The 27625-nt window shown below is 37.7% G+C and overlaps 2 protein-coding genes and 1 long non-coding RNA gene across 3 annotated transcripts; 2 read left to right on the forward strand and 1 right to left on the reverse strand.

The window, feature by feature from the left end:
• The first annotated feature begins 990 nt into the window (after positions 1–990).
• On the forward strand, positions 991–4085 carry lim2.1 (lens intrinsic membrane protein 2.1). The gene is made up of 4 exons (XM_069716672.1): positions 991–1165; positions 2095–2244; positions 2733–2867; positions 4024–4085. Exons 1-4 carry the CDS (start codon positions 991–993, stop codon positions 4083–4085), a joined length of 522 nt encoding a protein of 173 aa, XP_069572773.1.
• A 2940-nt stretch (positions 4086–7025) lies between these two features.
• bsx (brain-specific homeobox) lies at positions 7026–9095 on the forward strand. The gene is made up of 3 exons (XM_069716673.1): positions 7026–7323; positions 7991–8181; positions 8579–9095. Exons 1-3 carry the CDS (start codon positions 7080–7082, stop codon positions 8822–8824), a joined length of 681 nt encoding a protein of 226 aa, XP_069572774.1. The 5' UTR covers positions 7026–7079; the 3' UTR covers positions 8825–9095.
• Positions 9096–18278: 9183 nt separating this feature from the next.
• Positions 18279–25193, reverse strand: LOC138631620 (uncharacterized). Its single transcript, XR_011311733.1, has 3 exons — positions 24828–25193; positions 24149–24446; positions 18279–18417 (listed from the first exon to the last, which is right to left on the reverse strand). It is a non-coding gene; the product is annotated as an uncharacterized lncRNA (long non-coding RNA).
• Between the last annotated feature and the right edge of the window lie 2432 nt (positions 25194–27625).

Below are 27625 nucleotides of genomic sequence, written 5' to 3' on the forward strand. Positions count from 1 at the left end.
TTCTCAAGTGTTCTACAAGAGTAGACGACATCTGAAGTAAGAACTGAAGAATATCTACTGAGCACATTGACTGATGTGATTGTGTGATTAAGAAGAAACAGACAGTGAAGTCAGCACCAGCCATGACCAAAGCCTGAACAAAAAGAAGATTAACTGCTGGTTTCATTGTGTGTAATGTTTACCTCAGAAAATACTAAATCAAACTGACTGACTAATTGTATTGTATTTTATAAATACCAAATGACGTTAACATTCTGGGACTATTTTCATTTATTGACTGCTTGGAATCAAACACATTTTTAAGGAGTGTTTTGGTTTCGATTGAGACAGACAGAACTTGCCAGAGAGGATGCTCATGGAGAAATGTGATCCAGCAGAAATACAGAGCTCTTCAACAAGCATCCCGTTTAGGTTTTAGACATAACAAGATATATCTGTCATCCCCCCCACACATAAAACACATGACAGCTCTCCATGAGAAAGAGAGATTGGTTGCAGGATATTGCATCCAGGTGGAACAATGAGCAATAGATGTATCAAGTATCAAAGCATCACTGCACTCGATAGAGGCTGGACGTGTGTGTGTGTGTGTGTGTGTGTGTGTGTGTGTGTGTGTGTGTGTGTGTGTGTGTGTGTGTGTGTGTGTGTGTGTGTGTGTGTGTGTGTGTGTGTGTGTGTGTGTGTGTGTGTGTGTGTGTGTGTGAGCAAACGCATTGGGGCTAGGGGTGTATGAAAAGCACATCTTCAGGGACTGATCTCCGAGAGAACAAACTGGAGTGTACATACACAGGCGACTCCACAGCTCATCCTGTAGAAATAATATGTTCATTACAAAGCAATTACTGACACTTAGAGAGCGAGAAGAGGTGGGGTGGGGGTGGGGGGATAGGGTGGAGGGGAAGGGGGTTAGACAGAGCCTTTACCACCGACTGCTGATGCTAACTGACCTTATTTTCCTACTGTGTATGTCTGTGTGTCTGCAGGTGCAGGATGTACAGCTTTTTGGGTGGAGGGTTGTTCTGTGCAGGCGTGGGGAACATCCTCTTGATCGTTTCCACGGCAACCGATTACTGGATGCAGTATCGGCAGTCCAATAACTATATGCACCAGGGCCTGTGGCGCTACTGTATGCCGGGTAAATGCTTCCCACACAACGACAGTATTGGTAAGTTTAGCCAATCATTGGTTCATACTGATCCAGAGGCATTACTCAAAGTATTCAAAAAACATAATGGCCAAGTAATCAACATCATTACAAGTGCTGGGGAAAAAAAACTAAGCCTGTACAATCGTGAGTGAATAATTTCTTCATTCATACTTGACTCGAACATTCTAGTAAACGAGCGTGCAGTGTGAAAAGTTGGGTGGACAGTGGACATGGCTACTGTGAACTTAAAAAGAGTGGATGGGCTTACTTGCTAAATAGGAGATTGCAGCAGTATGAGATATATTACAAGACTGATTTTTCAATCATCAACATTGTAAAGAGCTGCCTATTTCTGTATAGAGTTGCATTTTTCATATTTGGTTTCCAGACTTTTTTTCTTTTTTTTTCTACTCTGAAGTTGTGACAATTTTCTCATTGGTTGAATTGTTAAAGGGAACTCGCTGTGTACAGTTTGTTTTATGCCTGGAGCATTTTGTATATGCTCCAGGCAATATACAAAATGCTCCAGGCATAAAACAAACTTTACGGCTTCACAAGGTTGCCTTTCTTCCACTGGATTTTAGTCTGTCACTCTCGGAAATGTATTACTGTCACTAACATGACATATATTCATATCACACCATAGAAGTAAGAGCCCTATTTGATAGCATTACACTGAGGCTGTGCATTTCTTGTTTAATCAGAGATAAATCTGCCTCCAATGCAGAAAGTTTTAAATGCTTTCAGTCATTTCTGTCGGAAAGAAAGGTTTAAAGATTTGCATGTCAACTGTTTGACAAAATTTGTAATTCATTTTCTTTCTCCATTCTTCATCATATTGTGTTGTTAACATGGCCTGAAAAGGGGTCACACCTCAGATTATTTACCATTGTTTACTTGCACTGACTGCACCAGTGACTCCTATTGACCTCTGACCTTGTCCACAGCCCACTTAGATGCCACCCGTGCCCTCATGATACTCTCCCTTCTGGCCTGTTTCATTGGCATTATTATTGGCATTATGGCCTTCATCCATTACTCCTCCTTCGACAGGTTTGACAAAACCTTTGCTGCAGGCATTTTGTTTTTCATCTCATGTAAGTATCATTTTTGTACTTTGTTAGTTTGGGTATAAGATGTAGTTTGCATCTGGTTTGACATTAACTGACTGCAACCATCAAACACTGAGACAATGGGTAGGTTTTTGAAAAAATATAGTAACAGCAGTTTACTACTCATGAACTAATTACATTAAAATGATTTCTTTATCAGTGCAATTTTACAACAAAGCACCATTGCTTCTGTTTATAAAACCTCTCTTATGTCTGAGAGGTTTCATTAAGCTCCTGTTTTAAAGCTTTGTTTTTGCATTATTGGTAGTGGCCTTTATTCATTATAAATCATATAATTTGGTGTTCTTCTGTAGTGAATCCTTGGTCACAATTGAAAAGCTAAAAAAAAAAACCGGAGTACTGAGAACAGCTTCCATGAACGGACAGTAGAAATTGTAGGCAACTTATACAATCGTCTTGAAACATTTTCTTTACGTTTTCTTTTTTTTTTTTTTTTTTTTTTCTGTTTTCAGGCTTTTTGGTGTTTCTAGCAATGGCTGTGTACACTGGTGTGACTATTAACTACTACGGGAAACGCTATGGAAACTGGAGGTTCTCCTGGTCATATATCATGGGCTGGGTGTCAATGGTGCTTACCTTCTTTTCAGGTAACTATGCTATCCAACAAACCAAACTACTTTAAGTTTTCTCTCTTTCACAAAGGTGCTATCAATTTACTTCATTGTTTAGGGTCAACTAATACACTCAGCAAAGTATAAATAAAACCACTGCTTGGAGAACATGTGTTATGATTTCTTAGCAACTGGCTCAAAATACTTCTCAAATTTATGCTTAATTTTACACTTTTTTTTAACAATATGTTCCATTTGGAAGTTCAAATGTATAAAAATGTACCAAAGCAAATAAACTCACTTTTATAGCAAGGCCTCAACTAGTGCTTTCAGCTACCGATTTCCATACTGCATGTTCTACATGTACAAAAGAAAACAAAAAATGCAGAAAGTATGCACTATTACACAACATGATGGGTCACTTCCTCAACAGAAAACATTACGTAAGCAGCTGGATCATTAATGTGAAATCAGTAAGTGATGCTTTTACTGAGTTTTTCATATCTGATTCTTCCACCATGCTGTGCAGTACCTGCTGATCAACAGGCTTGCACTTGATTGAATAGGAAAAAAATTTACAGGGAAACAACATACAAATACAGAAAATATTACAATGTTAACGTGTTTTGCTGACACTAGAAATATCAGAAAATGGCAAAAACCAGGAAGACCGTTGTACACATTTATTTCTATGGCATTTGGAGGCATTAACTGGATGCCAAAAAAAAATAAAAAATAAAATAAAAACAGCTGAGCAGTGTCGTATGAAGTTGTTTGTGTACAACTTCTGCACATATCAAAGGATCTTAAATGTGCCTATATTTGTTAGGTTGGTGTCTTTTGAAAACAAAGCTGCTTCACAGACTCAAACTTTAAGGAGATAAAGAACTTAACTAAATGTGATTTTAATGATGTCATAAAAATGCCAGTTTATTAGTTTGATGTTCTTTGTTAGGAATAAAAAGCAAAATCAGTATGTAATCAGTCTCACTGAACTTGGCTGGAAAAGTTTAATGAACTGTTGAATTAAACTGTTACAAATCATACACACCTATTTACCAATATATACATACTTTATTCATTAAATGACACAATGTTGTTTTTTTCTCATTGAAATTTAAATGATTCACTTTAAGATGCTTGTAGGTAAAATTTTGTGATGGATAACAAAAGAACCTTCCTTTCTTTTCAGGTATATTCTATATGTGTGCCTATAGGATGCATGAATGCCCCAGGAATGCAAACTCACATTAAGAGATTTAAACCATCATCCAGAAGACAGACAAGGATTCTGGAGCCGTGAAAGTGCATCAGTGCTGTGTGTAGATTCTCACCAACAGTATGATGCAAAATGAAAGGTCAAGGATTAAACAATTTCAATAAAAAGATTGTGGAAAACATGTGTCCTCATTTATATCGACAGACACCCATCAAATTAAATATCTTTCAGGTTCTGTGCATAGTTATCTGCATTTATTGTGCCCAGTTGTGGTGTTTTTATTACTGTGTTAACGTTTTGGGAAGCTTGCCAACTGGTTTTATGTCACCATGAATTAGATCAGCACTGCATTGGCTCTCAGCACCTACATGATACTCCAATATAATCCCATACCATACATTTAATTTTTGTTTTGTTTTACGGAACCAAATGCAAATTTGCGGACAAATTAATTGGAGTTACACGCAAAAATAAATGTGTGTTTGTGTCCACGTGCATATATGTCTCATAGCTGTTGTACATGATCGGGCCAATTAAAGGCTATACCTTGCTATTTTGGACAATGCCTGACTAGCCACCAAACCAATTATTTTGTTTTTTTCATACTTTCTATAAATAAACAATATAGGAGAAGAAGAATGCATAAAGGACGTGTTGTGGTAGACTACATTAGATGGACTTGTTATTTGGGCTGTGTAGGCTAAACCCAATAAACAGATATACACTTTTTCACCAAAAATGTAGGTGGGTTTTCCTCTTTTGCATCCCGTTATTACTTCGCTGTATAGCCTATCGATTACAATCTAGCACTGCTGCTTTGGCAGCTGCGTAGGCTCTCGGCCAAGTATTACCCAATGCGCTGTTGCAAACCTCTTATTCCAAACGTGCCACTTAAGGGAGTGACGCAACTGCCTGACCGGCTCAAAATTTTACTTAATGAAATGGCCACAGAAAGCCTCTTAACTGCGTCTCAAGAACGGATCCTTAAGACGATTTCATCACCATTTGTTTCATTTACTTTCTAATTTTCCTCTAAAAGCAACTTGTTATCCTGGTGCGTTCCATAAAAGGGATTGACGCACAGCCGGGTGCGGCGGGGTTACCTCCATCCGCTTTGGCAATGTCTGTAAAAGGTCTATTCTTACCTTTACCTTACATTGAAGAGATAGAGAGATTAATTTTGTTAGAATCTGGATGATTTTGTTTACTTTTCCGACTACACCGAATGTGTAGCCTATAAAAGCGAAAGAAACAGGTTGTAATGGATTTTTAGAAGCTTGTGCACATTTTGTGTAGCAGCTTTAGTCATATGAGTTATTATACAATCAGGTAGAACACGGATGTAAATTCTAAATCACGCCAAAAGGTGTTTGATTTCTAACCATCTAACCATAATTTATATTTGAGCGTCCATTCAACACTAAACTTACAAACTAATGCAGCAGAACAACGCTTTACTAGTGGAACTGATTCCCAGTAATGCATTTGTTCTCCCTCCATCTGATAAAATTGAAATCCTGCCCTTCAGTCCATGGATTACAACTTCCGCTCTAACATCTCCCTTAATTGCCTAATAGCATTGCAGCGTGAATTCTGTCTACATTAAGACAATTTCACATTAACCGGAATGATTGGAAATGTGATGACAACACCATATCAACAAATTATAGTGCACCACTTTCTTTCATAAATGGGCACTTGTACTCTCACAGATTTTAATACCGACAATTAGGTATACAGCCAATTTGGGCAAAATTACTGAACTGGCCTGCAGCAATAATCCTCCTATGACACTGGGTCGCTTGATTCAAAAACTAGCCTGCTGGCAGACCAGGAGTGTTATTTCACTGACACTACATGTAGTCACATGTAGGCAACACGTTTCAAGAAAACTCAATCGAAAGTTTGATGTAGGTATCCATCATCGGCATGGATGATTTGCATCATTGAATAGAAGATGTATATGAAATCATTGCGGTGCATGCATCTTGTAGGGACAGAATAATACAGAAATATCACAGAAATGACACAAGATCAAATATATAGGCTTTCTATAAAAAATTAAAAATAAAAATTTCGGCCACAGAATATGCAATATACACATATAAATGTACAAATCCCGATCACATAGCGAAAGGGGGGTGGGGGGGACACAAAATAACAGTGACAAAAACAGGCTGTTTATATCCACCGGCTCATAAAAAAGGCCACATGCCTGCAGACTCTATTTTCATAACTCTTTTTTTTTTTTTAAACTCTCATCTCATTAGGCCAAAGACGACATGAACTCCAGTTTAAGAGCAGCTTCATATATTTTGTTTAAGTCACCTACATCATGCACTCTTGAAATTGTTCTTCGGTTAAATGTCTGTTCCTATTAACTAAAACAGCGAAGTATCATAGAAAGACTTCAATTCAATGATCTAGCACCATGGGGAACGAGCCACTGCAACAACTATCAAATAGCCCCTTACTATAAAATAACCTTCAGTAGAGTATAGGCTAAGCAACATAGTTATTATCCACTGATGCATTACTAACTATATTTAAACTAAATTTAAAAAAGGTAAATTCTTCCACGATAACATGTCATGCTGGTGAAGCAGGCAAAAGCAGCGTGCTTTGGTCGACGACCATAGACGGCCGATCTCCGCGCTGATTCTCAGTTACGTTTCAAAAGAGCTCTGGTGCGGTCACAGGTGCGCAGTTTATTTGGAATCTGTTGCCTTTTTTTTCCCACCAGCTTCAACACGTCTAAACCAATCACAACGAAGACCCGGTCCCTCATAGCTCCCCCCTGTGTCCATCCAGACCTCTAATTGGCAGATGCAGCAAATGAATTTCCCCCTATCCGCTACTCTCACTGAATAAATACTTGTTGGAAATCTGCCCTCCCACCGATATCAATGTATTGCTCGACCATTCACTGATCTCACACAGGGATTGCATTTAAGCCTGGGAGACCTGCAGGAAAAGTGGCAGATGCTAATGTAAAAGGCAGAAAAATAGAAAAGCCCAAAACTAACATCATGAGTATGAACTACGCGTCTGCAGCGCCCACACAGAGGTCGACGTCATTTTTTATCGAGGACATCTTATTGCACAAACCAAAGCCGCTGAGAGAGGTCATTCCCTCACCGTTCTGCAGTTCGCTGGCTTCCCGGATGCCCATCCTGGAGTATGGATATCCGTTGATGCCAACCCCAATACTGGCACCGCATCCGCACCATCCGCTCCACAAGCCGGAGCATCACCAGTACTTCTTCACATCTGGTAAGCGCGAGAGTATTTCGCGAGGCAGAGGTGGAAGGCCATAACGAGGAAACGTTTTGTCAAACAGGCATACAGTACTGGACAAAAAGGGAGCGATGCTATCGGAGTATAATAAAGCGCTGTACTCGTGGAAAAATAACAACTTTTTTTGTTTAATCAAATTAGAAAAGCCAGTTTAAACTAATCATGTTTGGATTTACACAGTAGGCTAATGGGTGGGGGGTATCAACGCGTAAAAGTGAAGTGGGTAGAATAAATCCCACAGTTGTGGAGGAAAACTTTGCTGAACTCTGTTAAGCATCGAAGGAAATAAAGGATCAGCAGCTCATTCAATATATTTTTTTCCCATTTAATTGAATCAAAATTCTAAAGCTAGTATTAACTAAAATACTCCTATTTATTTGTCCAACTTTTCAAAAGGAAGGTATTGTTCCAATTGTTGTGTAGCTTAAATAAGCAGTAAAATTAGTTAGTTTGTTTTTCTTATCATCAATCATCATCTCGGCAACAGACGTGATCATTAAACTCCTATTGTAACAGTGTAACTGGCCTATATGTTTAAAAAAAACACAAAAAAAAGGCTATTCAAATTACTTGTGTAGTTTTGTTTCTTTATTTTGTGTTGTTGTTATTATTTCCAAACCACCGTACTCTTACCGCTTTGCAGGGATGCAGATGCCGGCCTTGTTCCAGCACCACGCAGAGTTACCGGGCAAACACTGCAGACGCAGAAAAGCGCGGACTGTTTTCTCCGACTCGCAGCTGTCCGGCCTGGAGAAGCGGTTTGAAATCCAGCGGTACCTGTCCACGCCGGAGAGAGTGGAGCTGGCCACGGCACTTAGCCTGTCCGAGACACAGGTAGACCACACGCACACACTTGAAAGCGACGAGATGTAGGGCTACTATTAAAGTGGATGCCCAATAAGGATAAATTCGATCTATATGTAGCCTGTAATTTCTCTTTGTAGTAAAAGTGAGTTTTTTGGGGAGGTGTTAAATGCATGAAACAGTGGTCATTTCAGTCCGCCACTAACCTAATTAAATTAAATTAAATAGGCCCACAAAATTTACACGAATCTTTCTGCGTTCTATGGGATATTTAATTGGCATAGCCTTACCCTCAAAATAACTATGTAAATGAGTGTCTTCATACTGGGGGTTTCTTTACATTACAGGCCAATATGGGGATATAAACTGCATTTAGGAACCTTTTTTTTTTTTATAGCCTAATCCACATCCTCCCTACCCCGTGCAGGTAAAAACGTGGTTTCAGAACCGGCGGATGAAGCACAAGAAGCAGCTGAGGAAAGCGCAGGACGAGCACAAGACCCCCGGGGAGAAGGACCGATCGGCGGAGAACTCCAGTGAGGGCGAACTGAACGAGAAGAGCGCGGAGGAGATGAAACACGGCCTGGAGCCGGACTCGTACATGCTGGAGGAAAACGACGACGACGATGTAGACATCGAGGATGACATTTGCTCCCCGGATCATCTACTATAGTAGGGCTGCAGCGTTGTTTTATAAGCAGCGACTTTTACACTGTAAATGTAGTTTTTACTATAGGCAGATAACACCGACTTTCCTTTTTCTTCTGTTATAAATAACTATATAAGTTACCGTTTTAAAATGATGGGAAAATAGGCTAATGTTAATATTTATTCAAACATACAAATGGGGGCTATTGTTTTATGTTGTTGTTTTTTACCATTGCTCTTTTTTGCTCAGTGTAGCCTATATGGCTATGACTTATCGTGTTATGTCTGGCGAAACAAAAAACACGCTATTAGTATTGTTATTATTATTATTATTATGAAATGTTACACTTGTGTCTTTTTTTATTTGCAGACGGAAAATCTGTATAAATGACTATAATTCCGTCGAATAGCGCTTTGCTTTGTAACAGACGCATATTGCTGTCCCATCGTTTTTTGCACTTTTATCCCAAACGAAATTTTTCCATCCATATTGTTTTGGAAGTTTTGGAGCCTATATATATATATATATATATATATATATATATATATATATATATATATATATATATATATAGCCTACCATTCCCTGTGCTGGTAAATATATTTAATCGGTACTTATTCATAAGCCTATAATAATAATTCGATTCTCAGCTCCGTTTATTTAGTTGTATCCAACCTTATATTTATTTATTGAGTTATATGGGAAAGCAACTTGTTTTCTTTGACGTTTTCAATTCCATACCTCGACCGAGCAGGAATGCATTTAAAAATCCTTTAAAAAAAAAAACAAACAAAAAAACCTAACGTATATACATATGTAGGCTATGGGCTACTTTTAGTGCAGTGCATTGTTTAAGCCGAACATGCCCGTTGATCCTGTTATCAAACGGCTGTCGTAACCACTTTCCACAGCATGAAGCTTTGTGTGAATACGAGGCTGCGTATTCTCTATTCGGTTTCCTGCACTGTGGCCTTGAGCCCGCTGTGCTGAGTCAACCACCACAAAAGAATTACAATACATTTTCCAAAAAGTCAGCGGCTCTCTAACGTGTCTCTAGAATCCGATTGTGTTTTTAAGTAAGGCCTATTACTCTCTGTAAGCCGCCTAAATCAACATCTGGACTTCTATTTTTTTTTTTTTTTTTTTTTACACACTCCCTTTATTAAGGATATTTCAAGTGAATTAGTTGAGGAAGAAATTCACTGCTGCAGGTTGTTTTGTTTGCCTGCTCACACTGTTGAATTATCTTTAAGACAGGGATATTCGTTGTTGTTGTTTTTTTTAAAGGGCAAGTGAATTCTATACTGAGCAAGAGCTGACAGCGGTGTTTAGAGCACTTCGATTTTTCTAATGTCTAAATGTTTGCATCGGTGCAATGTTAACAACCCTTAAAGGTGTGGCACATGGGCCATGAGGCAATAGGGCACTGCTCTTTCCCAATAGCAAAGGCTTGATGATGGATGTACTTTGATGTTTTCAAGAAAATCAATCATGAGGGCAGTCAACAGCTTCAGATCGTCCATGATGGCAAAAATAAATATTCCCTTTTTCTGAACACAATGAATAAAAACGGGATTGTAGTGGTACAGCTACTCAATGTTGAATAACTCTGCTTGTTGTGTTTCTGCTAAATTGTCTCTAAAAATTGTGTTTAAAATGTTAAAACACTTGGTCAGGCAAGTTAAACACGAGACTTCTGGATCTCAGCATGACGCTGAGATCCAGAAGTCTCGTGTTTTTCATGAAAATGTTTTCATCCTTAATTGTGAGTGAAAGTGTTCAGCACCACTGTTATTAGATTAATATGAACATATTTTGAACTAAAATTATTGATTATTTCTGCCCAAAAGCATTACTATAATATGCCATAAAATAGGCTAAATCCAAAAATGTGGTTTCGTTTAAAATGTTGTTAAAAATCTCGGCATTTAAGCATAAATTTTAATTTAGTAGGTAGGTAAATAATAATATTGATCTTTTTGTTGTTGCTTTATTTTTTTAAATCAGCAGAAGTCCAAATCAAATTTTGCAGAACTGAAAAGAAATGTATTAATTGTTCTAATGTTAAGAGACAACTTCCTAAGCATTGTTCATGAAAATAATATTAGAAAGAAAGAGAAACAATTAGTTCAATGAGAAGATTTAAATAATTAAAACATTTTAGCACCTTTTTGTGTGTGCTTGTCTGTGAACACTGAACATGACAGAAATTAGCCTATGTTTGTTCTATGCTGTGCTTAATTATATAAGTTTGTTATATGGAGCTGGAATTTAATGCAACAAGGCACTATTGCTTGTGCCTCAATCAATACGGTGGCTGAAGAAAAATTATGTCCGTGTTATTTCATTAATTCACTGATAAAGTAATTTATCCCATATGCTGCATGATATCTCATTTATTCATCTTTAAGCAATCTTGATCAACAGATGTTCAGCATATTAAATTAAATCCACTTCACTGTCACATTTCAGTTTTGCTCCCTTTAGAGACTTCGTCTTTATGTCTGTGACTGTAGCCATAAATAATTAACCAAGCTCTCCAGCAAACTACTGTTACTACTGACAAAAATGGAGGGCAGAATGGTAATAAGTATTTATTTGATAAACACTTTTCCTGAATCATGTGCATTATGAGCCACCCATAGATATTTCAAAATCTTCAAACAGCTCTCATTACATGGAATAAATTGTTTTATCAGATGCTCCATTATCACTGTGAATTTGCACAATAACAAGCAAATCCTCCCCCATTTTTCATGCTGAATTTACCCTTCTTTCCTGCTTTTTGAAAAGCAATTTATGTCATCTTCAAAATGTGATTCTGATTAACAAGCAGCTGGGAAAAAAATTATGAGAATAGGCCACGCAGAAGGTGATCAATTAAAAGATTAAGCATTTTGCAACACATGGACGCATCTGCATTTGGACTTAATAGCTGGGCCATCAGCTCATTTTCAGGAAGCTTGCCGCCTACTGAAAGTGTGCTTCTCACATCAAAGCATCCAGCGTCTGCTTTAGCTTCCCAATGGGCAGAAAGGGATGCTAATTTGGCCCCCTTCATGTATAGCAGTGAAAGACTCCTTCAATTAACTGGATTTCAATGGCAAAAAATGAGTAGGTGGGACCAAAAAAAGGATGCAAAGAGACTCATTCTGGATAGGCAGTGATTCTCATTAAATTAAAAAGGGCTCGGCCATTTGTTTCCAACCATGCATCTGAGGACTTAAGACTAAAAATACAGAGCTTCAAAGAGTCCATGATGGGTTAAATGGAGACTATAATCTAATTAAAATATTGCACAGAGGTAAATAGTGCTTTGAAATTGATCTGAGGGTTCAATTAGTAAAATGAGCTGCTTGAGAGTGTTTCACCTTGGAATGGAGTTACTACTTAGAACATGGCAACAAAAAGGTGGGACTAGGACCAAATCAAGTGAGCTTCAAAGTATCATCCTTAATCTGGGCACAATTTGCGACAGTGTAAATCAAGGTAATTGAGAAATAAATACAAAAAACACTCACCCCTGTTTTATTGGTTTTTTTTAACCACATTATCAGAGTTTCTTCTCTCACCTGGTTACATTGTTTAATGTTGTTAATGTAGTATATTTTCGACAATTGAGTTGTCTGATTTATTTGTACATACAATAATGTTGCCTATAAGTGCCACAACAAAAATCAATTTAAAACATCAAGCATGTATTGCATAAAAAGTTTGTAATCTTTAAAAGATAACGTTTACTGTATGTGTGTCATAATTTGAATTCAATAGCCATCCTTTAATGCAAAGATTCATTTCTGCCATTTTGAAATACCTGATGTTCGCTGGATAAATCATCTTTATCCACTCATGTCAAACAGTGTGCATTCATTTCTTCTGTTTATAGTTTTTTCCTAAAAAAATACTTTTATAATAAGGGTTTCTGACATCCAACAGTATTTCAGTTACAGGCAGCAGCTGCATATGATATGTGATGTTTCGATCAAAAATGAGAGAATATAATTGAACATGATTACTTAAGTTTAACAGTGTTACCAGTGTTACCGCACTGCTGTGACCGTCAGCGACCCAAATTAAACTCTAAAATGAAATCAGTTCACTGTAAACCAGTATTGATTAAAAAGAATGCAACACTGAGATGAACTATAATTTCGACTTTAGGCAGCTTCAGCTGAGTGGTGAAGCCCAAAGTGCATTAAACTGCAGCTCCTTTAATGTCAATAGTTGGTGCCTCTTTAATACGATAAAAGCCATTCAGAAATTCTTTGAAAGAACACATTAAGAAGTGAAGACTGATTCTTTTAAAGTGTTGGCTTGAGACTCAGTTCCACTCGGCATTCCATACAGCTAAAATCTTAATTGAAGTAAGCAGCAATCCAAAATCTTTATTTTGTGTAAACCTGTTGACAGTACTCCTGCATTAATGAATAAAACAAAAACTTCAAATAATATTTAAAAAAAACGATATATTTGTATTTTGGTGTGGCTCATTTGAGAAAACTAGACATTTAAATAAACCAGAAATCATTATCCAGTGCCCAACCTGAGTTAGAAGTGCAACATTAATGATCCACTTGGCCTTATTATAATGCTAAGGCACTGAGAGTACACTGAGCAGCTTGCAGAGGCAATAAAACTGCTTTTTTTTTTTTAATATACTTGGCTAAAATGCTGACAACCCAATATATGTACAAGTCACAATGTGACATGACCTGTTACAAAATCCTATTTAAAGATAACCTCAGTATCTAGTAGGGCAATGTACAACCCCGTTTCCAAAAAGTTGGGATGTTGTGTTAAAATCTATAAATATCAGTAACATTATTGAGTATAAAAAGAGCATCCCAGAGAGGCAGAGTCTCTCAGCAGTGAAGATGGGGAGGGGTTCACCCCTCTGTGATAGACCGCGTGGGCAAAAAGTGCAAAAATTAAAAGAGTTTTCCTTTTGTCTAAAATTGCAAAGAATTTGGGGATTTCATCATCTACGGTTTTTAACATCATTAAAAGATTCAGAGAATTTTGAGAAATCTCTCAGAGAAGTCTCAGGGACAAGACCAAAAAACAACATTGGATACAGTGATTTATGGGCCCTCAGGTGGCACTGCATTAAAAATAGACACAACTCTATCGTGGAAATCAGTGAATCGGCTCGGAACCGTTTTTGAAAACCATTGTCTGTGAACACAGTTCATCGTTGCAGGCGCAAATGCAGGTTAAAACTCTACCATGCAAAGAAGAAACCAGATAGAAACATGATCCAGAAACACAGACGCCTTCTGGACCCGAGCTCATTTAAGATGCACTGAAGCGAAGTGGAAAACTGTCCTGTGGTCTGTAGAATAAAAATTTGAAATTCTATTTGGAAATCATGGACGCTGCATCTTCCAAGCTAAAGAGGGGCGGGGCCATGCAGCTTATTATCAGCGCCAGCATTGAAGATGGTACAGGGAGACATTATTATACACGGCATGGATAGCTTGCACCTCTGGGAAGGAACCATGAATGTTGAATGACATATACAGGTTTTGGAGCAGTATGCTGCCATCCAGACAACGTTTCTTGCATTTCTTGCTTATATCAGTAAAAACAATGCCAAACCACATTCTGCACGTATTCCAACAGCATGGCTCCGTAGTAATAGAGTCCGGGTGATAAACTGGTCTGCATGCAGTCCAGACCTGTCACCCATTGAAAACATTTGAAAGCATCATGAATTGAAAAATACGACAAAGACCATGAACTGTTGAGCAGCTGAAATCCTACATCAGGCAAGAATGGGACAACAGTTCACTTCCAAAACTCCAGAGACTGGTCTCGTCAGTTACCATACATGTACAGAGTGCTGTTAGAACAAGAAGTGATGCAAAACAGTGGTAAACATGCCTCTGTCCCAACTTTTTTTTTTTGATGTGTTGCACATATTTTTCATAAAACAATAAAATGTCTCTGTTTCAACATTTGATATGTTGTCTTTAGTGTATTTGATATTAAATATTGGTTTACATGATTTATAAATCATTGTATTCTGTTTTCATTTCCATTTTACACATACATGTACATACAACATTTTTTTGTTTGTTTATTTTGTTTCATAGTCTTCTTGTCTACAGACGTATTACAATAGATATATATTTTTTTTATCATTATCAGGATGTCTTATTTTACAAAGTAGCATAACCATACATTTGAAGGCCTACAATCTGTTTGTTATGAGAGAACAGCCAATCTATTCGTGCGGCAAAGTAATTCAGTGATCAGACACTAGCTAATCTCCTCAAAGATTACTCAAAGTCTTTCATATCTATTATGACTATTTAGAAAAATTCTAGAAAATGTGTGTAATAATCATTTGCTGATGGGATGCTAAGTCAAATTTGATGAAGCAGCATTTTATGTCCTATGCCATCCTATGCAAGGGACATAGCACGGGTTCCATAGCACCTCGCCTCAGACAATATGTACTTTTCTAAAGAGTGCCACAGCCTGCTTTTCTTCTTCATGCCGTTTTCTAAGGAGTTCCAGGATAGCCAGCTGTGATACATCCAAGTCCCTCAGGTAAGGAGTGTTGTCAATGAAGCCTTCAGACTGGTGTTTCTGTTGCTGTTTTGGTTTGGACTGTACAGGGGGTTTGGCTATGGTCTTGGCATATTCCAAGGCCTATAACAAAAAAAAGAGAGAGAGATGTCTACACATGTTAAGTGTGAGTTTCATTACCATATACGAGCTGCAGTCAAAAATGTTTTTGGTCCTCCAGAAATCCCATTTCCAAAATGTTACTGCTGTATTTTTCAAAAGTAAAGTCCAACATATAACCACCAATTACAGAACTTAACTGATGCAGAGAAATATAACAACGTATATGTTATATAATGTATAGTTCAAAATTCTGTTGTTGACTGCATCACCGTTAGCTGATTTGATATTGTTGCGTGTTTTGGAACTTCTAGAAAATCCCATGAAAACTGTCTCACAAAGTGAGATTAGTGCAATACACAGCCTGGCCGTCCTTCATAGATCAGATCAAGTTCAAAGGATTGAATAGTAGCAGTCTAGTGTCTTTTCAGATGATTTAACTAATTGTGAAATGATTTTATATTTTTTACAGTAATACCATAACTACTTATTATATTGCTTTTGAACTCTACCAAAACATGAGACAACGGTGTAAACAACTAAATAAATTGATGACGACAATACAAAAAACAAGCGCTCTCTATTACTAATAAACAGTGATACGATTTTAGGTTTTCCGATTTTTCGATTTATTAAGCCAAACATTTATTTGCACTTTCTCTGCAGTCTTCCTTTCTGTCTTTCTTTTTTTGCAATAATATTTTGTGTAGATTATATGCATTCACAATAATAATTCACTATTAAATACACAAACTGTGAGGACAAAACCATGATCTATTTATGTCATTGTCTTTTCAAAAGTTGGCAGTAATGCTTTAAATATGTTAGTTATGTGTCTACATAATTCAATATTTTATAATTCAATAATTTTTTGGGTGGGTTTGATTTGGGTTCTGATTTCTGCCTGTAATTTATCATGATGTACAGCTAACCATCGGCGTGACACCAGTTACCCAGGATCAACATGTAATGCTCAATGAATCCAAATAACGTATTATTAGCCTGCCAGACAGGTTTTGTAAGACAGGTGTAGGTGAAAACTTTTTTTTTTGTCTTTTTTTTTCATCACAGGTTTTTTCGCTTTAATAATCACAGCCACACAAACATGTTGAAAGAGACATGTTCACACTTATACACAAACACGCACACACTCAAAAAGAAACAGACAACACACCTTCATCCTGGGAACTTTCTTGTTGTTGCCTTCCGGGTCCTTGGCGGGAGGAAAGGGAATCCTACTTATCTTTTTGTTCTGATCGCGGATCACATTTGAATACAGCTTCTGTCGTTCCATTTTCTCAGCATGATGATGGTGAGGGGGTGAGGTGGGAGAGGGGGAGTGGGAGAGAGAGAGAAACAGAAGCAGATTATGGAAGGGGGGAGTTTAATTAACTGAGCCATTTCTCCCTGAAGGCTTTTCTCCCATCTCTTTGTGTATGCATGGAGAGGCTCTGCCAGGGGGGGCAGAGCCTCTCCATGCAGCTCAACAAAACCAAACACAGCAAGCCGTTCAGTGAGCCTATCAACATTTACACATATCATTCGCTAATAGGCTTGGCCCTGGCGATGTTCAGGGCTCAGTCTAGTGTAAATTGGCCAGACATGCTCACTTTTTACAACTGGAATTAATTAACAAATTTGATATTGAAGCAGAAAGAGCACTTAACTTTTTAGGGGTACTTTTGTTTTTCTTTGTAAATGTAATTTTATCTGCAACGGCTTAGAAGCTTTTAAATGATGAAATGAAAGATGGCCACTTGTTAACATCAAGGTTTAGGGCACAAGGACTGTTTAATATTTTTTTGTCTGCATGAATCAGTGCTTACAATTGATCTTATATTTGTTTTTTTTTTTTTATATAGCATAGTTAATATAACATCATGCAGGGTGAATTTTGTATCGTGTTCTTCTGTGTCATTTATTTGTGGGCCACAAAATGTATTAAAGGCCAGAAACGGCCTCAAATATAATAATAAGAAAAATGTTGTGAATGATGTGAAATTTACAGATGGATTTCTGCCTCATATTTGTGAATAACTGTCATTTCTTATAAGTTGCATACATGCAAGTAAAAAAGAAAACAATACAGTTTGTTTTACAGACAAACATTCTTGGTGGTAAAATGTCCGCACGTTTGTACACGTGATGAGAAAAAGAAAAGAAAGCCACATAAAGTAGTCTCTTAGTGCAGACACATATTATCTATTGTCCAGTGTGGCTGTGTGTGAATTTGTGTGCTTGTACTTATTTGTGTGTGTCTGGATTAGTTTTACCAACAGAACTTTCTCAATGGTCAAAGTCTGTTTATCATTGAGGAAACTATGCAACATACCTATTACATGATTTTTCAACTGACACCTTTTTATGTTTGATTAGCTACACCGACATTCTCTGTCTTCCACATGTTGCAGTTTTGTTGGATCCATACTTACTAAATCAATAATATACTTGATGTCATTGAGAAAGCCCTCACCTGAATTACCAATACTGTGTTTTAATTATATTCAACACATCTGATCAGCTCCCCTTTATGGTCCACTTTGTTTCTCAGGAAATTTGTGTTTTTAGAGTGGTTGTTTAAGTTTCCATTGTGGGGTGAAAAATTGCTCTGAAAGTTTTCCACTTCAAAAAAATAGGGTATAGTAGTATCAGCCAAGAAAAGGAAGAACGGGGTAACCAAATTCAGCAATACCCACAAAGTATTTACAACCCCCTGCTGTGTTAACCATTTAAAGAGCAAATTGACAAGCCTGCTTATGCATTATCCTACGACAATCTAATCTATCATGCTGTTTCTGGATGAATGAACTCACAACAAAACTTGGTGGTGTAGGTCTACGGGTGAATGACTTTTTCAGCTGATATGTCACCGACTGACAATAGAGGCAAATACTTACTGTATTTTCAATTGCTGTGTAGTCAGGACCAAGGCCTTGCAGTTTTACATCTGACTTTAGCTGCTTGTAGTCTTTCAGACTGTGTGCCTAAGTGAGAGACAGAAAGAGAGAGACATAGAGAGGAAGAGAGCGAAAGAGTGTGAAGAGTTTTGTTGTATTTTTTAAATGGGTGTCTGGTCTGGACTGAAGGCAGGCCAGTTTAGCACCCAGACCTGTATCATTCAAGCCAGCTATGCCATGTGCACTAATGCACCCCTATACCGTCACAGATGTTGGCTTTTCAACTGTGCGCTGATAACCAGCCTGATGGTCCTTTTCCTTTTTAGCCTGAAGGATGCAGCATCTTTGATTTTTTTAAAATAATCAAAAATGTTAAATTAGTCAGACCACAGAACAGTTTTCCACTTTGCCTCAGTCTATCTTAAATGAGCTCGGGCCCACAGAAAGCAGTGCCCTCAGATCAGGCAACTAAAACATACTCAGTGAACTACACTGTTATATAATTTACATTTAACACAGCCTATATATATATATATATATATATAGTTTATTCTTTGCATGCATTTGTGGATGCAGCAATGAACTATGAAGTGTTTCTGTGCCCATGCAGAGATTTCCACTACAAAATTGTGGCTGGTTTTAATGCAGTGCCCAAAGATCACGGCCATCCAATATTGTTTTCCAGCCTTGTCCCTCCGGATTCTCTGACTCTTTTAATGACATGATGTACCGTAGATGATGAAATCCCCAAATTGTTCACAATTTCACGTTGAGGAATATTATTATTAAATTGTTGCACTATTTTACCTCACAGTCTTTCACAGTGGTAAACCTCTCCCCATCTTCACTGCTGAGACTCTGCGTCTCTGGGATGTTCTTTTTTTTAAATTTTTTATACCTAATCACGTCACAGACCTTTTTCTAATCAATCTAATTAGTTGTAAGATGTTTCACAAGGTGTTTTTTTTTTTTTTTAGCATTAACACAACTTTTCCAGTCTTTCATTGCTCCTGTCCCAACATTTTTGAGACGTGTTGCTGGTATGAAATTCAAAGTGAGCATATATTTTTCACAAAACAATTACAATTTCACAGTTTCAGCATTTGATATGTAGTCTTTGGTCTATTTTTAATTGAATATGGGCTTACATGATTTGCAAATCTTTCTGTATTCTGTATTAATTTACATTTAACACAGCTTTCTAATTTGGGGGAAATGGGGTTGTATTTTGTAACACTATCTTCTTTTTATTTTGACCGTTTCACTACTTTGCAGAAACAGGGAAAAACAAAACATACTCAGTGAACTACACTGTTATATAAGAGTGTGCGAGAAAATGTGCAGCAATATGAAGGTTTTCACTGCTGCTGTCACAGTATACTGTACAGTATTGATGTATGCTACTGTATCTCTACATCACCACTGTACTCCTTATTACCACAAATGTATTTAACTATGTATGTGGTAATACTGAAGCAAAAATAAAACTCTCATATGGCATTCTTCAGGTCAATATCTCATCAATGGGGAACAGTCCATATTTGGGGGGTTGTGAACATTCACTCTTGGCAACAAACATACCACACACCCAGAGACTGTTTTCATGGCTCTGGATGGCAGTGTCAATCACTTTGATCCAGACTGAAATATCAAGAAATTCAATACAGATATCCCCCGGGTCCCCCGGGGATTTAAGATAATAACTTTGGTGGTAACTTTCATAATGCCACCAGAAGGTCAAAAGTTTCACTTATCCAGAGAAATATCTCAAAATCTAATAAATTGATTGGCACAAAATGTTGTGCAGACATTCATGATTCTGAGACAATGTATCATAATAACTTTGGTGATCTCTTGACTGTTACTCTAGGACCACCATGAGTACCACTGTTTCACTTATTATCGTATTAGGTCAATTGTTTCAGCAACAGTCAGATGGGTTGCCTTGAAAATTCACTTTGATATTAGTTTTCCAGTCAGAAAATGTTTTAATTACTAGGGTCCAAATTGCAATTTGTCCAATAATCTGGTTAATGACCAAATACCTGCAAAACTGATGTAATTCATTTCAGTCTCAGCAGCACAGTGAACTGCAAGTAAGCAAATGTTAGCATGCTAACAGACTAAATTATGATGGTGAATTTGTGTCTCTGGGGGTGGTGCTATTTTTTTCTGTCTGCCCAGCTAGGTCATGCAAACTACCCAATTTACTCCGAGAATCTATTACTACTTTACATCAATGCCAGTGCTTTTTGTTTGTTTTCCAAGGGAAAATCAAATCTCAATAAGATGATTCAAACAGTATCAAGATGGCAAATGGCACAAAACATATAGTTCCTATTGCAATTTTGATTCATTTAAATGTTTCTCATTAAATTCACATGGTGCTTTGAGATAATATGACTGATAATACAGTATAATAATAGACAATTCCTGGCAGATGACATGGCGAGACAAAACCTCAGTGTGAGTGACATTGTATTTTGTTTATTGCAATGTGTCAGCATTTTAGGGATTTTGCCTTGGCATCATACACCATATATTAAACATTGTTTTATCATTCTGCTCTGATATGAAATGGAAGTATTTTTCTCATGGACATGTTAAGATGAAGTGTCAAGTTATACAGACAGACAGAAAGGATGCACTGAAGCCATTCCTTTGCACGTATGGTGGTGATGTTGATGGTAGTGTGTGTGTGTGTGTGTGTGTGTGTGTGTGTGTGTGTGTGTGTGTGTGTGTGTGTGTGTGTGTGTGTGTGTGTGTGTGTGTGTGTGTGTGTGTGTGTGTGTGTGTGTGTGTGTGTGTGTGTGTGTGTGTGTGTGAGAGAGAGAGAGAGAGAGAGAGAAACTACGTATACATATGTGCATGTAGACTACAAGATGCCCCAGACAGAAGGGTTATAAGGCTAATCACTTCAGATTGTCGTGGCTGCTTTTTGGAAAGAGGATTTCAGTTTGCTTCAGCCTTTGGCGATAGGCACAACAGGGTACCTTTCTTTCCAAGCCCGTACCTCTCTTTCTCCAACCCCTAAGTCACGCTCTTCAACTTTTATGCCTAGGCACAGCTGCTTTACAAATTGAGCCTGTAATCTTGTCAGACATGATGGCGAGCATTGTAAAAGAGATGAGAGGTCAAGGAGTGGAGAGTGGTGGGCACCACAGGAGGACAATGTGAAGGCTCCAGTATTCATACGACCCTAAGCACTTAATCATACTTTCTGTCTTATCTTTGGTCCGCCTAACTCACCGGCAACCTAACTTGTTGATTGTTGAAAGCTAGACAGTACTTTTGGCTGTTTCCAAAATAATTGGTTCTGTCTTTCACAAAATACGTACCATTAATATGACAAATTATATTATATAATAAATCTGTCTGTTATCATTTAATTTTTCCTCTTTGCCAGTAATTGGCATCCTAATTCTATTGGGAATATTTTGGGTGTGCAGTGTATGAATTGTCAAAAAGCATAGCCAACGATTTAAAATCTTGTGACTACCAAGTGAGCCTTGAAGATAATATTTATGTATTGGGGCATTTACAGCACAATCCCAAAAAGACATACTTTATTTTAAAGTATGCCGTGTTGTGTTCTGGTTAGTTTCACTAATGTACGAACGCAGTGTAAAGTTTTCTTTCAACAGTTATTGGCATTTAACTATCTTGCAGTGATTCAGAAACTGTTGAAAAGTGCTGAGTTTGACACGTGAAACAAAGTACCTTTTAAGACACAACACAAAATCGTTAGATTTATATGGTTATAAGTTTATGGTTATATGGTTTATGGCTATAGTTTATGTGAGCACAGAGGAAACAAGAGGATAGCTGGGTCACTTTCTACTGAGGACTTACCTGTGCAGGACAGCCTAACAAACCAGGACGACAACAACAACAGCCGGATCATTAAAATGTAAATGGGTGTCTTTAGTGGCCCTATGCTTCACAGACTCTCTCTTCTAATCACTTTATCCTCTGACACATCTTCAAATGGCTTTTCAGATCCTGCAGCTCAGTGGTGTATATAGTCATCATGTGATAGCAATTGTGTGTATCTTAGTGGAGCTAGACAACCTGATGTTTTGTGCCCTTAGTCACCAGAACACTCATGTTGGATTAGGAAATCTCTACATGACAGTTGAGGGGATTATTTGGGACTTCAAAGGGGCATTTATTTGTGTAACCTCTCGTGTGCATGGGGATTAAGGGGGAATGCCACTCAATTCAAGAATTCATGTGACACTTTTATGAGGTGGAACTGTATAATGTGCTCTTATATTTCTAATTTACATTTGACCACTGAACCCTATTTAAACACAGTTTAAAATGTTGACAAATGAATAAATTACAGAAAAGGCCACATTTGGTCCTTTTGTAAACTTTTTCAGTATACATGATTATCCAGCATTAAAACCAAGCTATTCACGCTCAATTTAAATGTTTGTGACACAACAGTTTGAAGCCGTTTGCAGCCTAAATATGTTCCACCTTTTACAACCACTAAGAAGGGCTACATATAGGATTATTTTTTAATGATTCGAGTGAACAAGTTCTTGTGTTGATTTGGGACCATATATTTTAACTGAGACCAATTTAAGCCACTATAAAAACAGTAGGCCCTATTTTTGTACCTGGTGCAGCACAAACTCAGAAGCATTGGCATTTTGCCAAGGGGATTTTTTTTCTACACTTGCGCTGAGTTGCAATTTTTGTGGATCAACGTGAATAGGCTCCACTGAGATAGGTGCAGCAGGGGGGGTGCCGGTAAAGCTGTGCTGATGCAGCATAATTTCGGTGTAAATTTTGAAGCGAACTGGCGCCTACAAATAAGGTCTAAGTGCCGGTGCAGGGCTATTTATGTGGACAAAAGAGCACATGAACAGACATATCCAAAATCCCACAGGTTTGGTGGAAGACCTACTAATTAAAAACAATTAAAACAGGATTCTTTTTCATTCTGATTCAGTTAATCACATAAAGCTTACTTGTCTATTGAAGTGAATGAGAATCAGGCAGTTGCCACAAGTCATGACACTGTAGACAATCTCAGCCATAAAATATTAAAGGCGCTCGGGTTAACTACAAATGTATTTCACTCAAAGCACACATAAAGGGGGACAATTTAAAAGCTTTTTCATCCAGGCCACGCAGTGTGGCGCTGCATCATTTACACACAAAAGGTCAGGGGAAGTTGCGCATTGCAGCTTGGGCCATTCAATTAATGATTGGAAAGTAAATTAAGCAAACTCAAAGCGGCCAGAGCTTTAAGTGTGCGTAATTAACTTATGCTTACTTCTCAGCATTCTTCCAGCACTCTTCTTCTAATGTGTAGAATTCATCATCTACTATATAGTAGATGATGAATTCTACAAATTCTTCAATTTGACATTGAAGATCATTATTGAACCCCTCTTCACTGCTGAGAGACTCTACTTCTATGGAATGCTTTTTTTTATACACATACATGTTACATGTTACTAATTTATCTAATTAGTTGTGAGATATATTTTACCATGTGTTTTTTTTTGTTTTGTTTTTTTAGCATTACACAACCTTTCTAGTCTCTTGTTTTCAATATCCCAACTTTTTTGAAGCGTTGTTGCTGGAAATCCTCGTCACATTCTGTTTTTATTTACATTTTACACAGTGTCCAAACTTTTTTAGACACTGCATTGTATGTTCTCTATCTAATCTGGATGTCACACCAATTGTTTCAGACATACAATGTTCTGATGAATATAAGTACTTTACAGCAGAGGAAAACCAAGTAAACTGGCAGTATTCTCTCTTTCTGGGATAGATAAAACTGGCAGACACTAACCTTGTAAGTGACTCTTGCCCTCATCTGCTCCTGTTTCTCCACCTGAACCAGGCCTGCAATTTTGCTTCTATGCATTCGGTACGCTGTGTTCACATTCCGACCGTGTCTCAGTTCAGGCCTTTTTCCTGTCATTTGATTTCCAATTGGGGGCAGAACTGTGTTGAAGCCTGAGCCCTGTGATGAAGCTGTGGTGGATGTCCTGGTGAGGTCATGCACAAATTGCCTCATGTAAACCTCATTTGGACTCCACTTCTGGTCCTCCTCTTCACAGGACAAAGGACGCTGTAATGCAGTTGTCCTGAAACACAAAATTATTGGTGTATTAATAATGAAGTGTACCATGACAATGTATTATGAGACATAAGGTATTCTTCATATCATACAATGATATTACTTTTTTTTAAATACCAAATATGCTTAGTTTTATCAATTTTCATAAGACACATGGTGGCATTTCCTCTGTCAGTCCAGATGCTGTCTTTTTAGAGACCACAAATCTGCTGTCATTTGTCACATTATTCCATTGATTACATGTAGTTTGTCCAATGCTTGTTTTTTGTTTTAATTTTTTCTTTATTACTGCCAATATTTGATGCCACAGGGATCCAATTCTCCTGAGCTCCTAAAAATCAATATCTTTATCACTATCATTAGTATTAAATGTTAAAAAATACTTTACCTTTGCCATTGTTCAGTACTGTCCAGTTGTTGTTGGTGATATTGTGTATTTAGCCCATCCCAAGATATGTGGGTGGACCTTCTTGGATTGGTTTGTTGGTACCCCCGGGGCATGGCAACTTCAGAGGCAGAGAACTTGATGATGGCATCCGGGCTTGTCTGCTGGAATAGTGGAAGGAGATGTGATGGAGTATTGACGTGGATGTTGAGGTGAATTGTAGGAGGCAAAGGCTGTGACGAAGCTGTCTTCTGGGATTTTAGCGGAGTCATACTGACTGGTTTTGCTATTGGGGTGCTCCTACAGTCTCCATGTTCAGCTTTGACCCCCAGGGCAAGAGGCGGCTCCTGTTGAGAGGGGTTGAGGTATTTATTCTGCTGGGCTTTCTTCCCTTTGCTGATCTGAGTGACCTAGGAGGTAAGATCATCATTATGAGAATAACATTTACAGCATAAGGTACAACTATAAATAATCTGACGAGGATTGCTTTAAATCATTCACACAGTATACAGAGGTGTTAATTCACTAACCCAAAACAAACAAACAGGCGTAGTTCAAGCTAGCATTCAAATCTTAAAAACCTGTATTCCAAACTCAAACCAGGCAGTTAATATCTGTACACAGATACAGATACTCATACTCAACTGGAATACACTATTTGAATGCCTGCAAACAACCTTTTAATATAGTGTTGCAATACATTTATACTTCCAACTCCTCTACAAATCTGTCAGATATGCTAACTTGTAAAGTATAGCTTGGCCTTTTTCTGAAGGTGGTGTGTAAGACAAAGCATCAACTCTGAATCAACCCATTTACACCACACAAACAACAACAGGCAAGCATGAACTCTAAGTTAAGAGGCACAATGTTTTAAGAAGGGTAAGAAGGGCTCTTTGTGAGATCTGCCCAAAATATTGAGCAGGAAGCTGAGTGAGTGAATGTGTCTCACGCATCTAATCCTGCTGATTTAGCATTAATCGGCTTTGCCAATTCCAGGCGGCAAAAAACTCTGATTGGCAGCATTAATGTGGCTGCTGAAGTGCTTAAATTAATTATATTTTTCCAATCCTTTCCTTTTTCACTCTGACTCCTCTTTTAAGTTTTAAAAATCCTTTCCAGCAAGTCCCATGCCATCAGTGACTGTGTCCATATTTGATAAAGTATACAGTACAGGGTGATAGTGTTTCTACTGTGCAGCAGCTCGGTAGCCCACGGTAGAATTAACACAATGAAGCTTACACACACAGAGCGTCTCGAGACAAACTCAATTTCACTACATCTTTATACCATTGTCTGGGCTATTTTTTTTTGTTACATTCTATACATTTGATCCAGTTCCCTTTCCTTTCATCTTGCAATTTTGCAAGCACACAAAATAAATTTGTATGACATATTTGTGTCCCTATACTTAACACTGATTGTTGTTTTTTTTGACACTGTACATCTAGCGTCTGCAGATTTCCATCCAGATCTTTTGGACTTTTCCCGTTTGAATTAAGAAAAAGAAATGAACAAATTATCATTACTATAATTTAAATTATAATATATTATATTGTATATTATTATAATTATTATGGCGTGATGACCAACATTGATTTTCCTCTGTGAAAACAGATCATAGGTTTCTGCATTTTTATGCATTTTTCAAGCTCAGTTTTCATTTCTTCATCAGACCAAGTTACAGTTAAAAACTCTCCTTCTCTCCCTATGGACTACTGTGGCTCATTTTTACTTCTCTTCTGGTTCTTTTACTTTTTCTATTGTTTAATGAGAAAAGGTACGCGGCCTCAATTTCCTGAAATTTGTCCGATAGTCAGAACCATCCAAAAAGTGTTTCCACGCTACAAATGAACTTAGTCATGGTGCAGTTTGATCTGGATTGAGACTACCTCTTTTGGTTAAACCAAATTTTGGTCCTTTGGTCTAGTCGGTGGTCCAAGAAACCTTTTATACTTGCTATTTTAGACCAAACTGAAAAGTCTGAAGGTCTGGACCAAACAAGGTAGGTGTGAAAGCACTTCCACATGCACCTTTAGGCAGACACAAATAGCCAAACAGAAAGAAACATGCTCATACAGATGAATGCAGAAACTAATTTCCGTTACATTTTTATCGTCTGGAACCAAAGCCTTCACTTAAATCCCCTTAAAACCAACTCAGGGCTATCAATACTGCATTCATACTATCGATGCCTGCCTTCATCGACCACATAATATTACATCAATTTACTGTTTCAGTTGTTGCTAATGTACCCGTTTGAAGCGTAGAAATACGTTGTGTTAACACTGTAATGAAAATCATTTAGTTAACTTCAGGACTCCCCTGAGTGAGAGAGGGCCATCTGAGTGAATCAATGATATTGACATGCTGAAGACTTTTTCACTGAATGCCACTGATTCTGTGAGCATGAATAGGTGAAGGTCATGATAAATTAGTGGATCCAGTTGAAACATATCCATCAATAGTGTGTTTGTGATTGCATCTCAGATCTGATTGCCCAAGATTAAGCTGCAAGCACAGAAAAATGTAAGACAAACATTATTTTGCTTCAATATGTAAGCTACAGTATGTGGTCCTTTCTTAACCTTACGTTACAGCCATCTGGCAGATACTGTCCTCCAGGTAACCTCAAATAAGTGCATTCAATCCATTTAGATATTGTCTAAAATTAGCTTTGTCTCCACCTTTAGGCAAATTGTTAGGCTATTGGTAATTAACTGAAACACACATGAACACCAGACACCAGACACCTTTAGACATTTGGGTTCTATTACAGATGATAAACAAGCACAGAGCAG

The sequence above is a fragment of the Brachyistius frenatus genome, unplaced genomic scaffold (assembly GCF_029030835.1).
Source record: "Brachyistius frenatus isolate BFR_SWC_R1_liver_20210118 unplaced genomic scaffold, ASM2903083v1 Contig_161, whole genome shotgun sequence".
In the NCBI taxonomy this organism is placed as follows: Eukaryota; Metazoa; Chordata; class Actinopteri; family Embiotocidae; genus Brachyistius; species Brachyistius frenatus.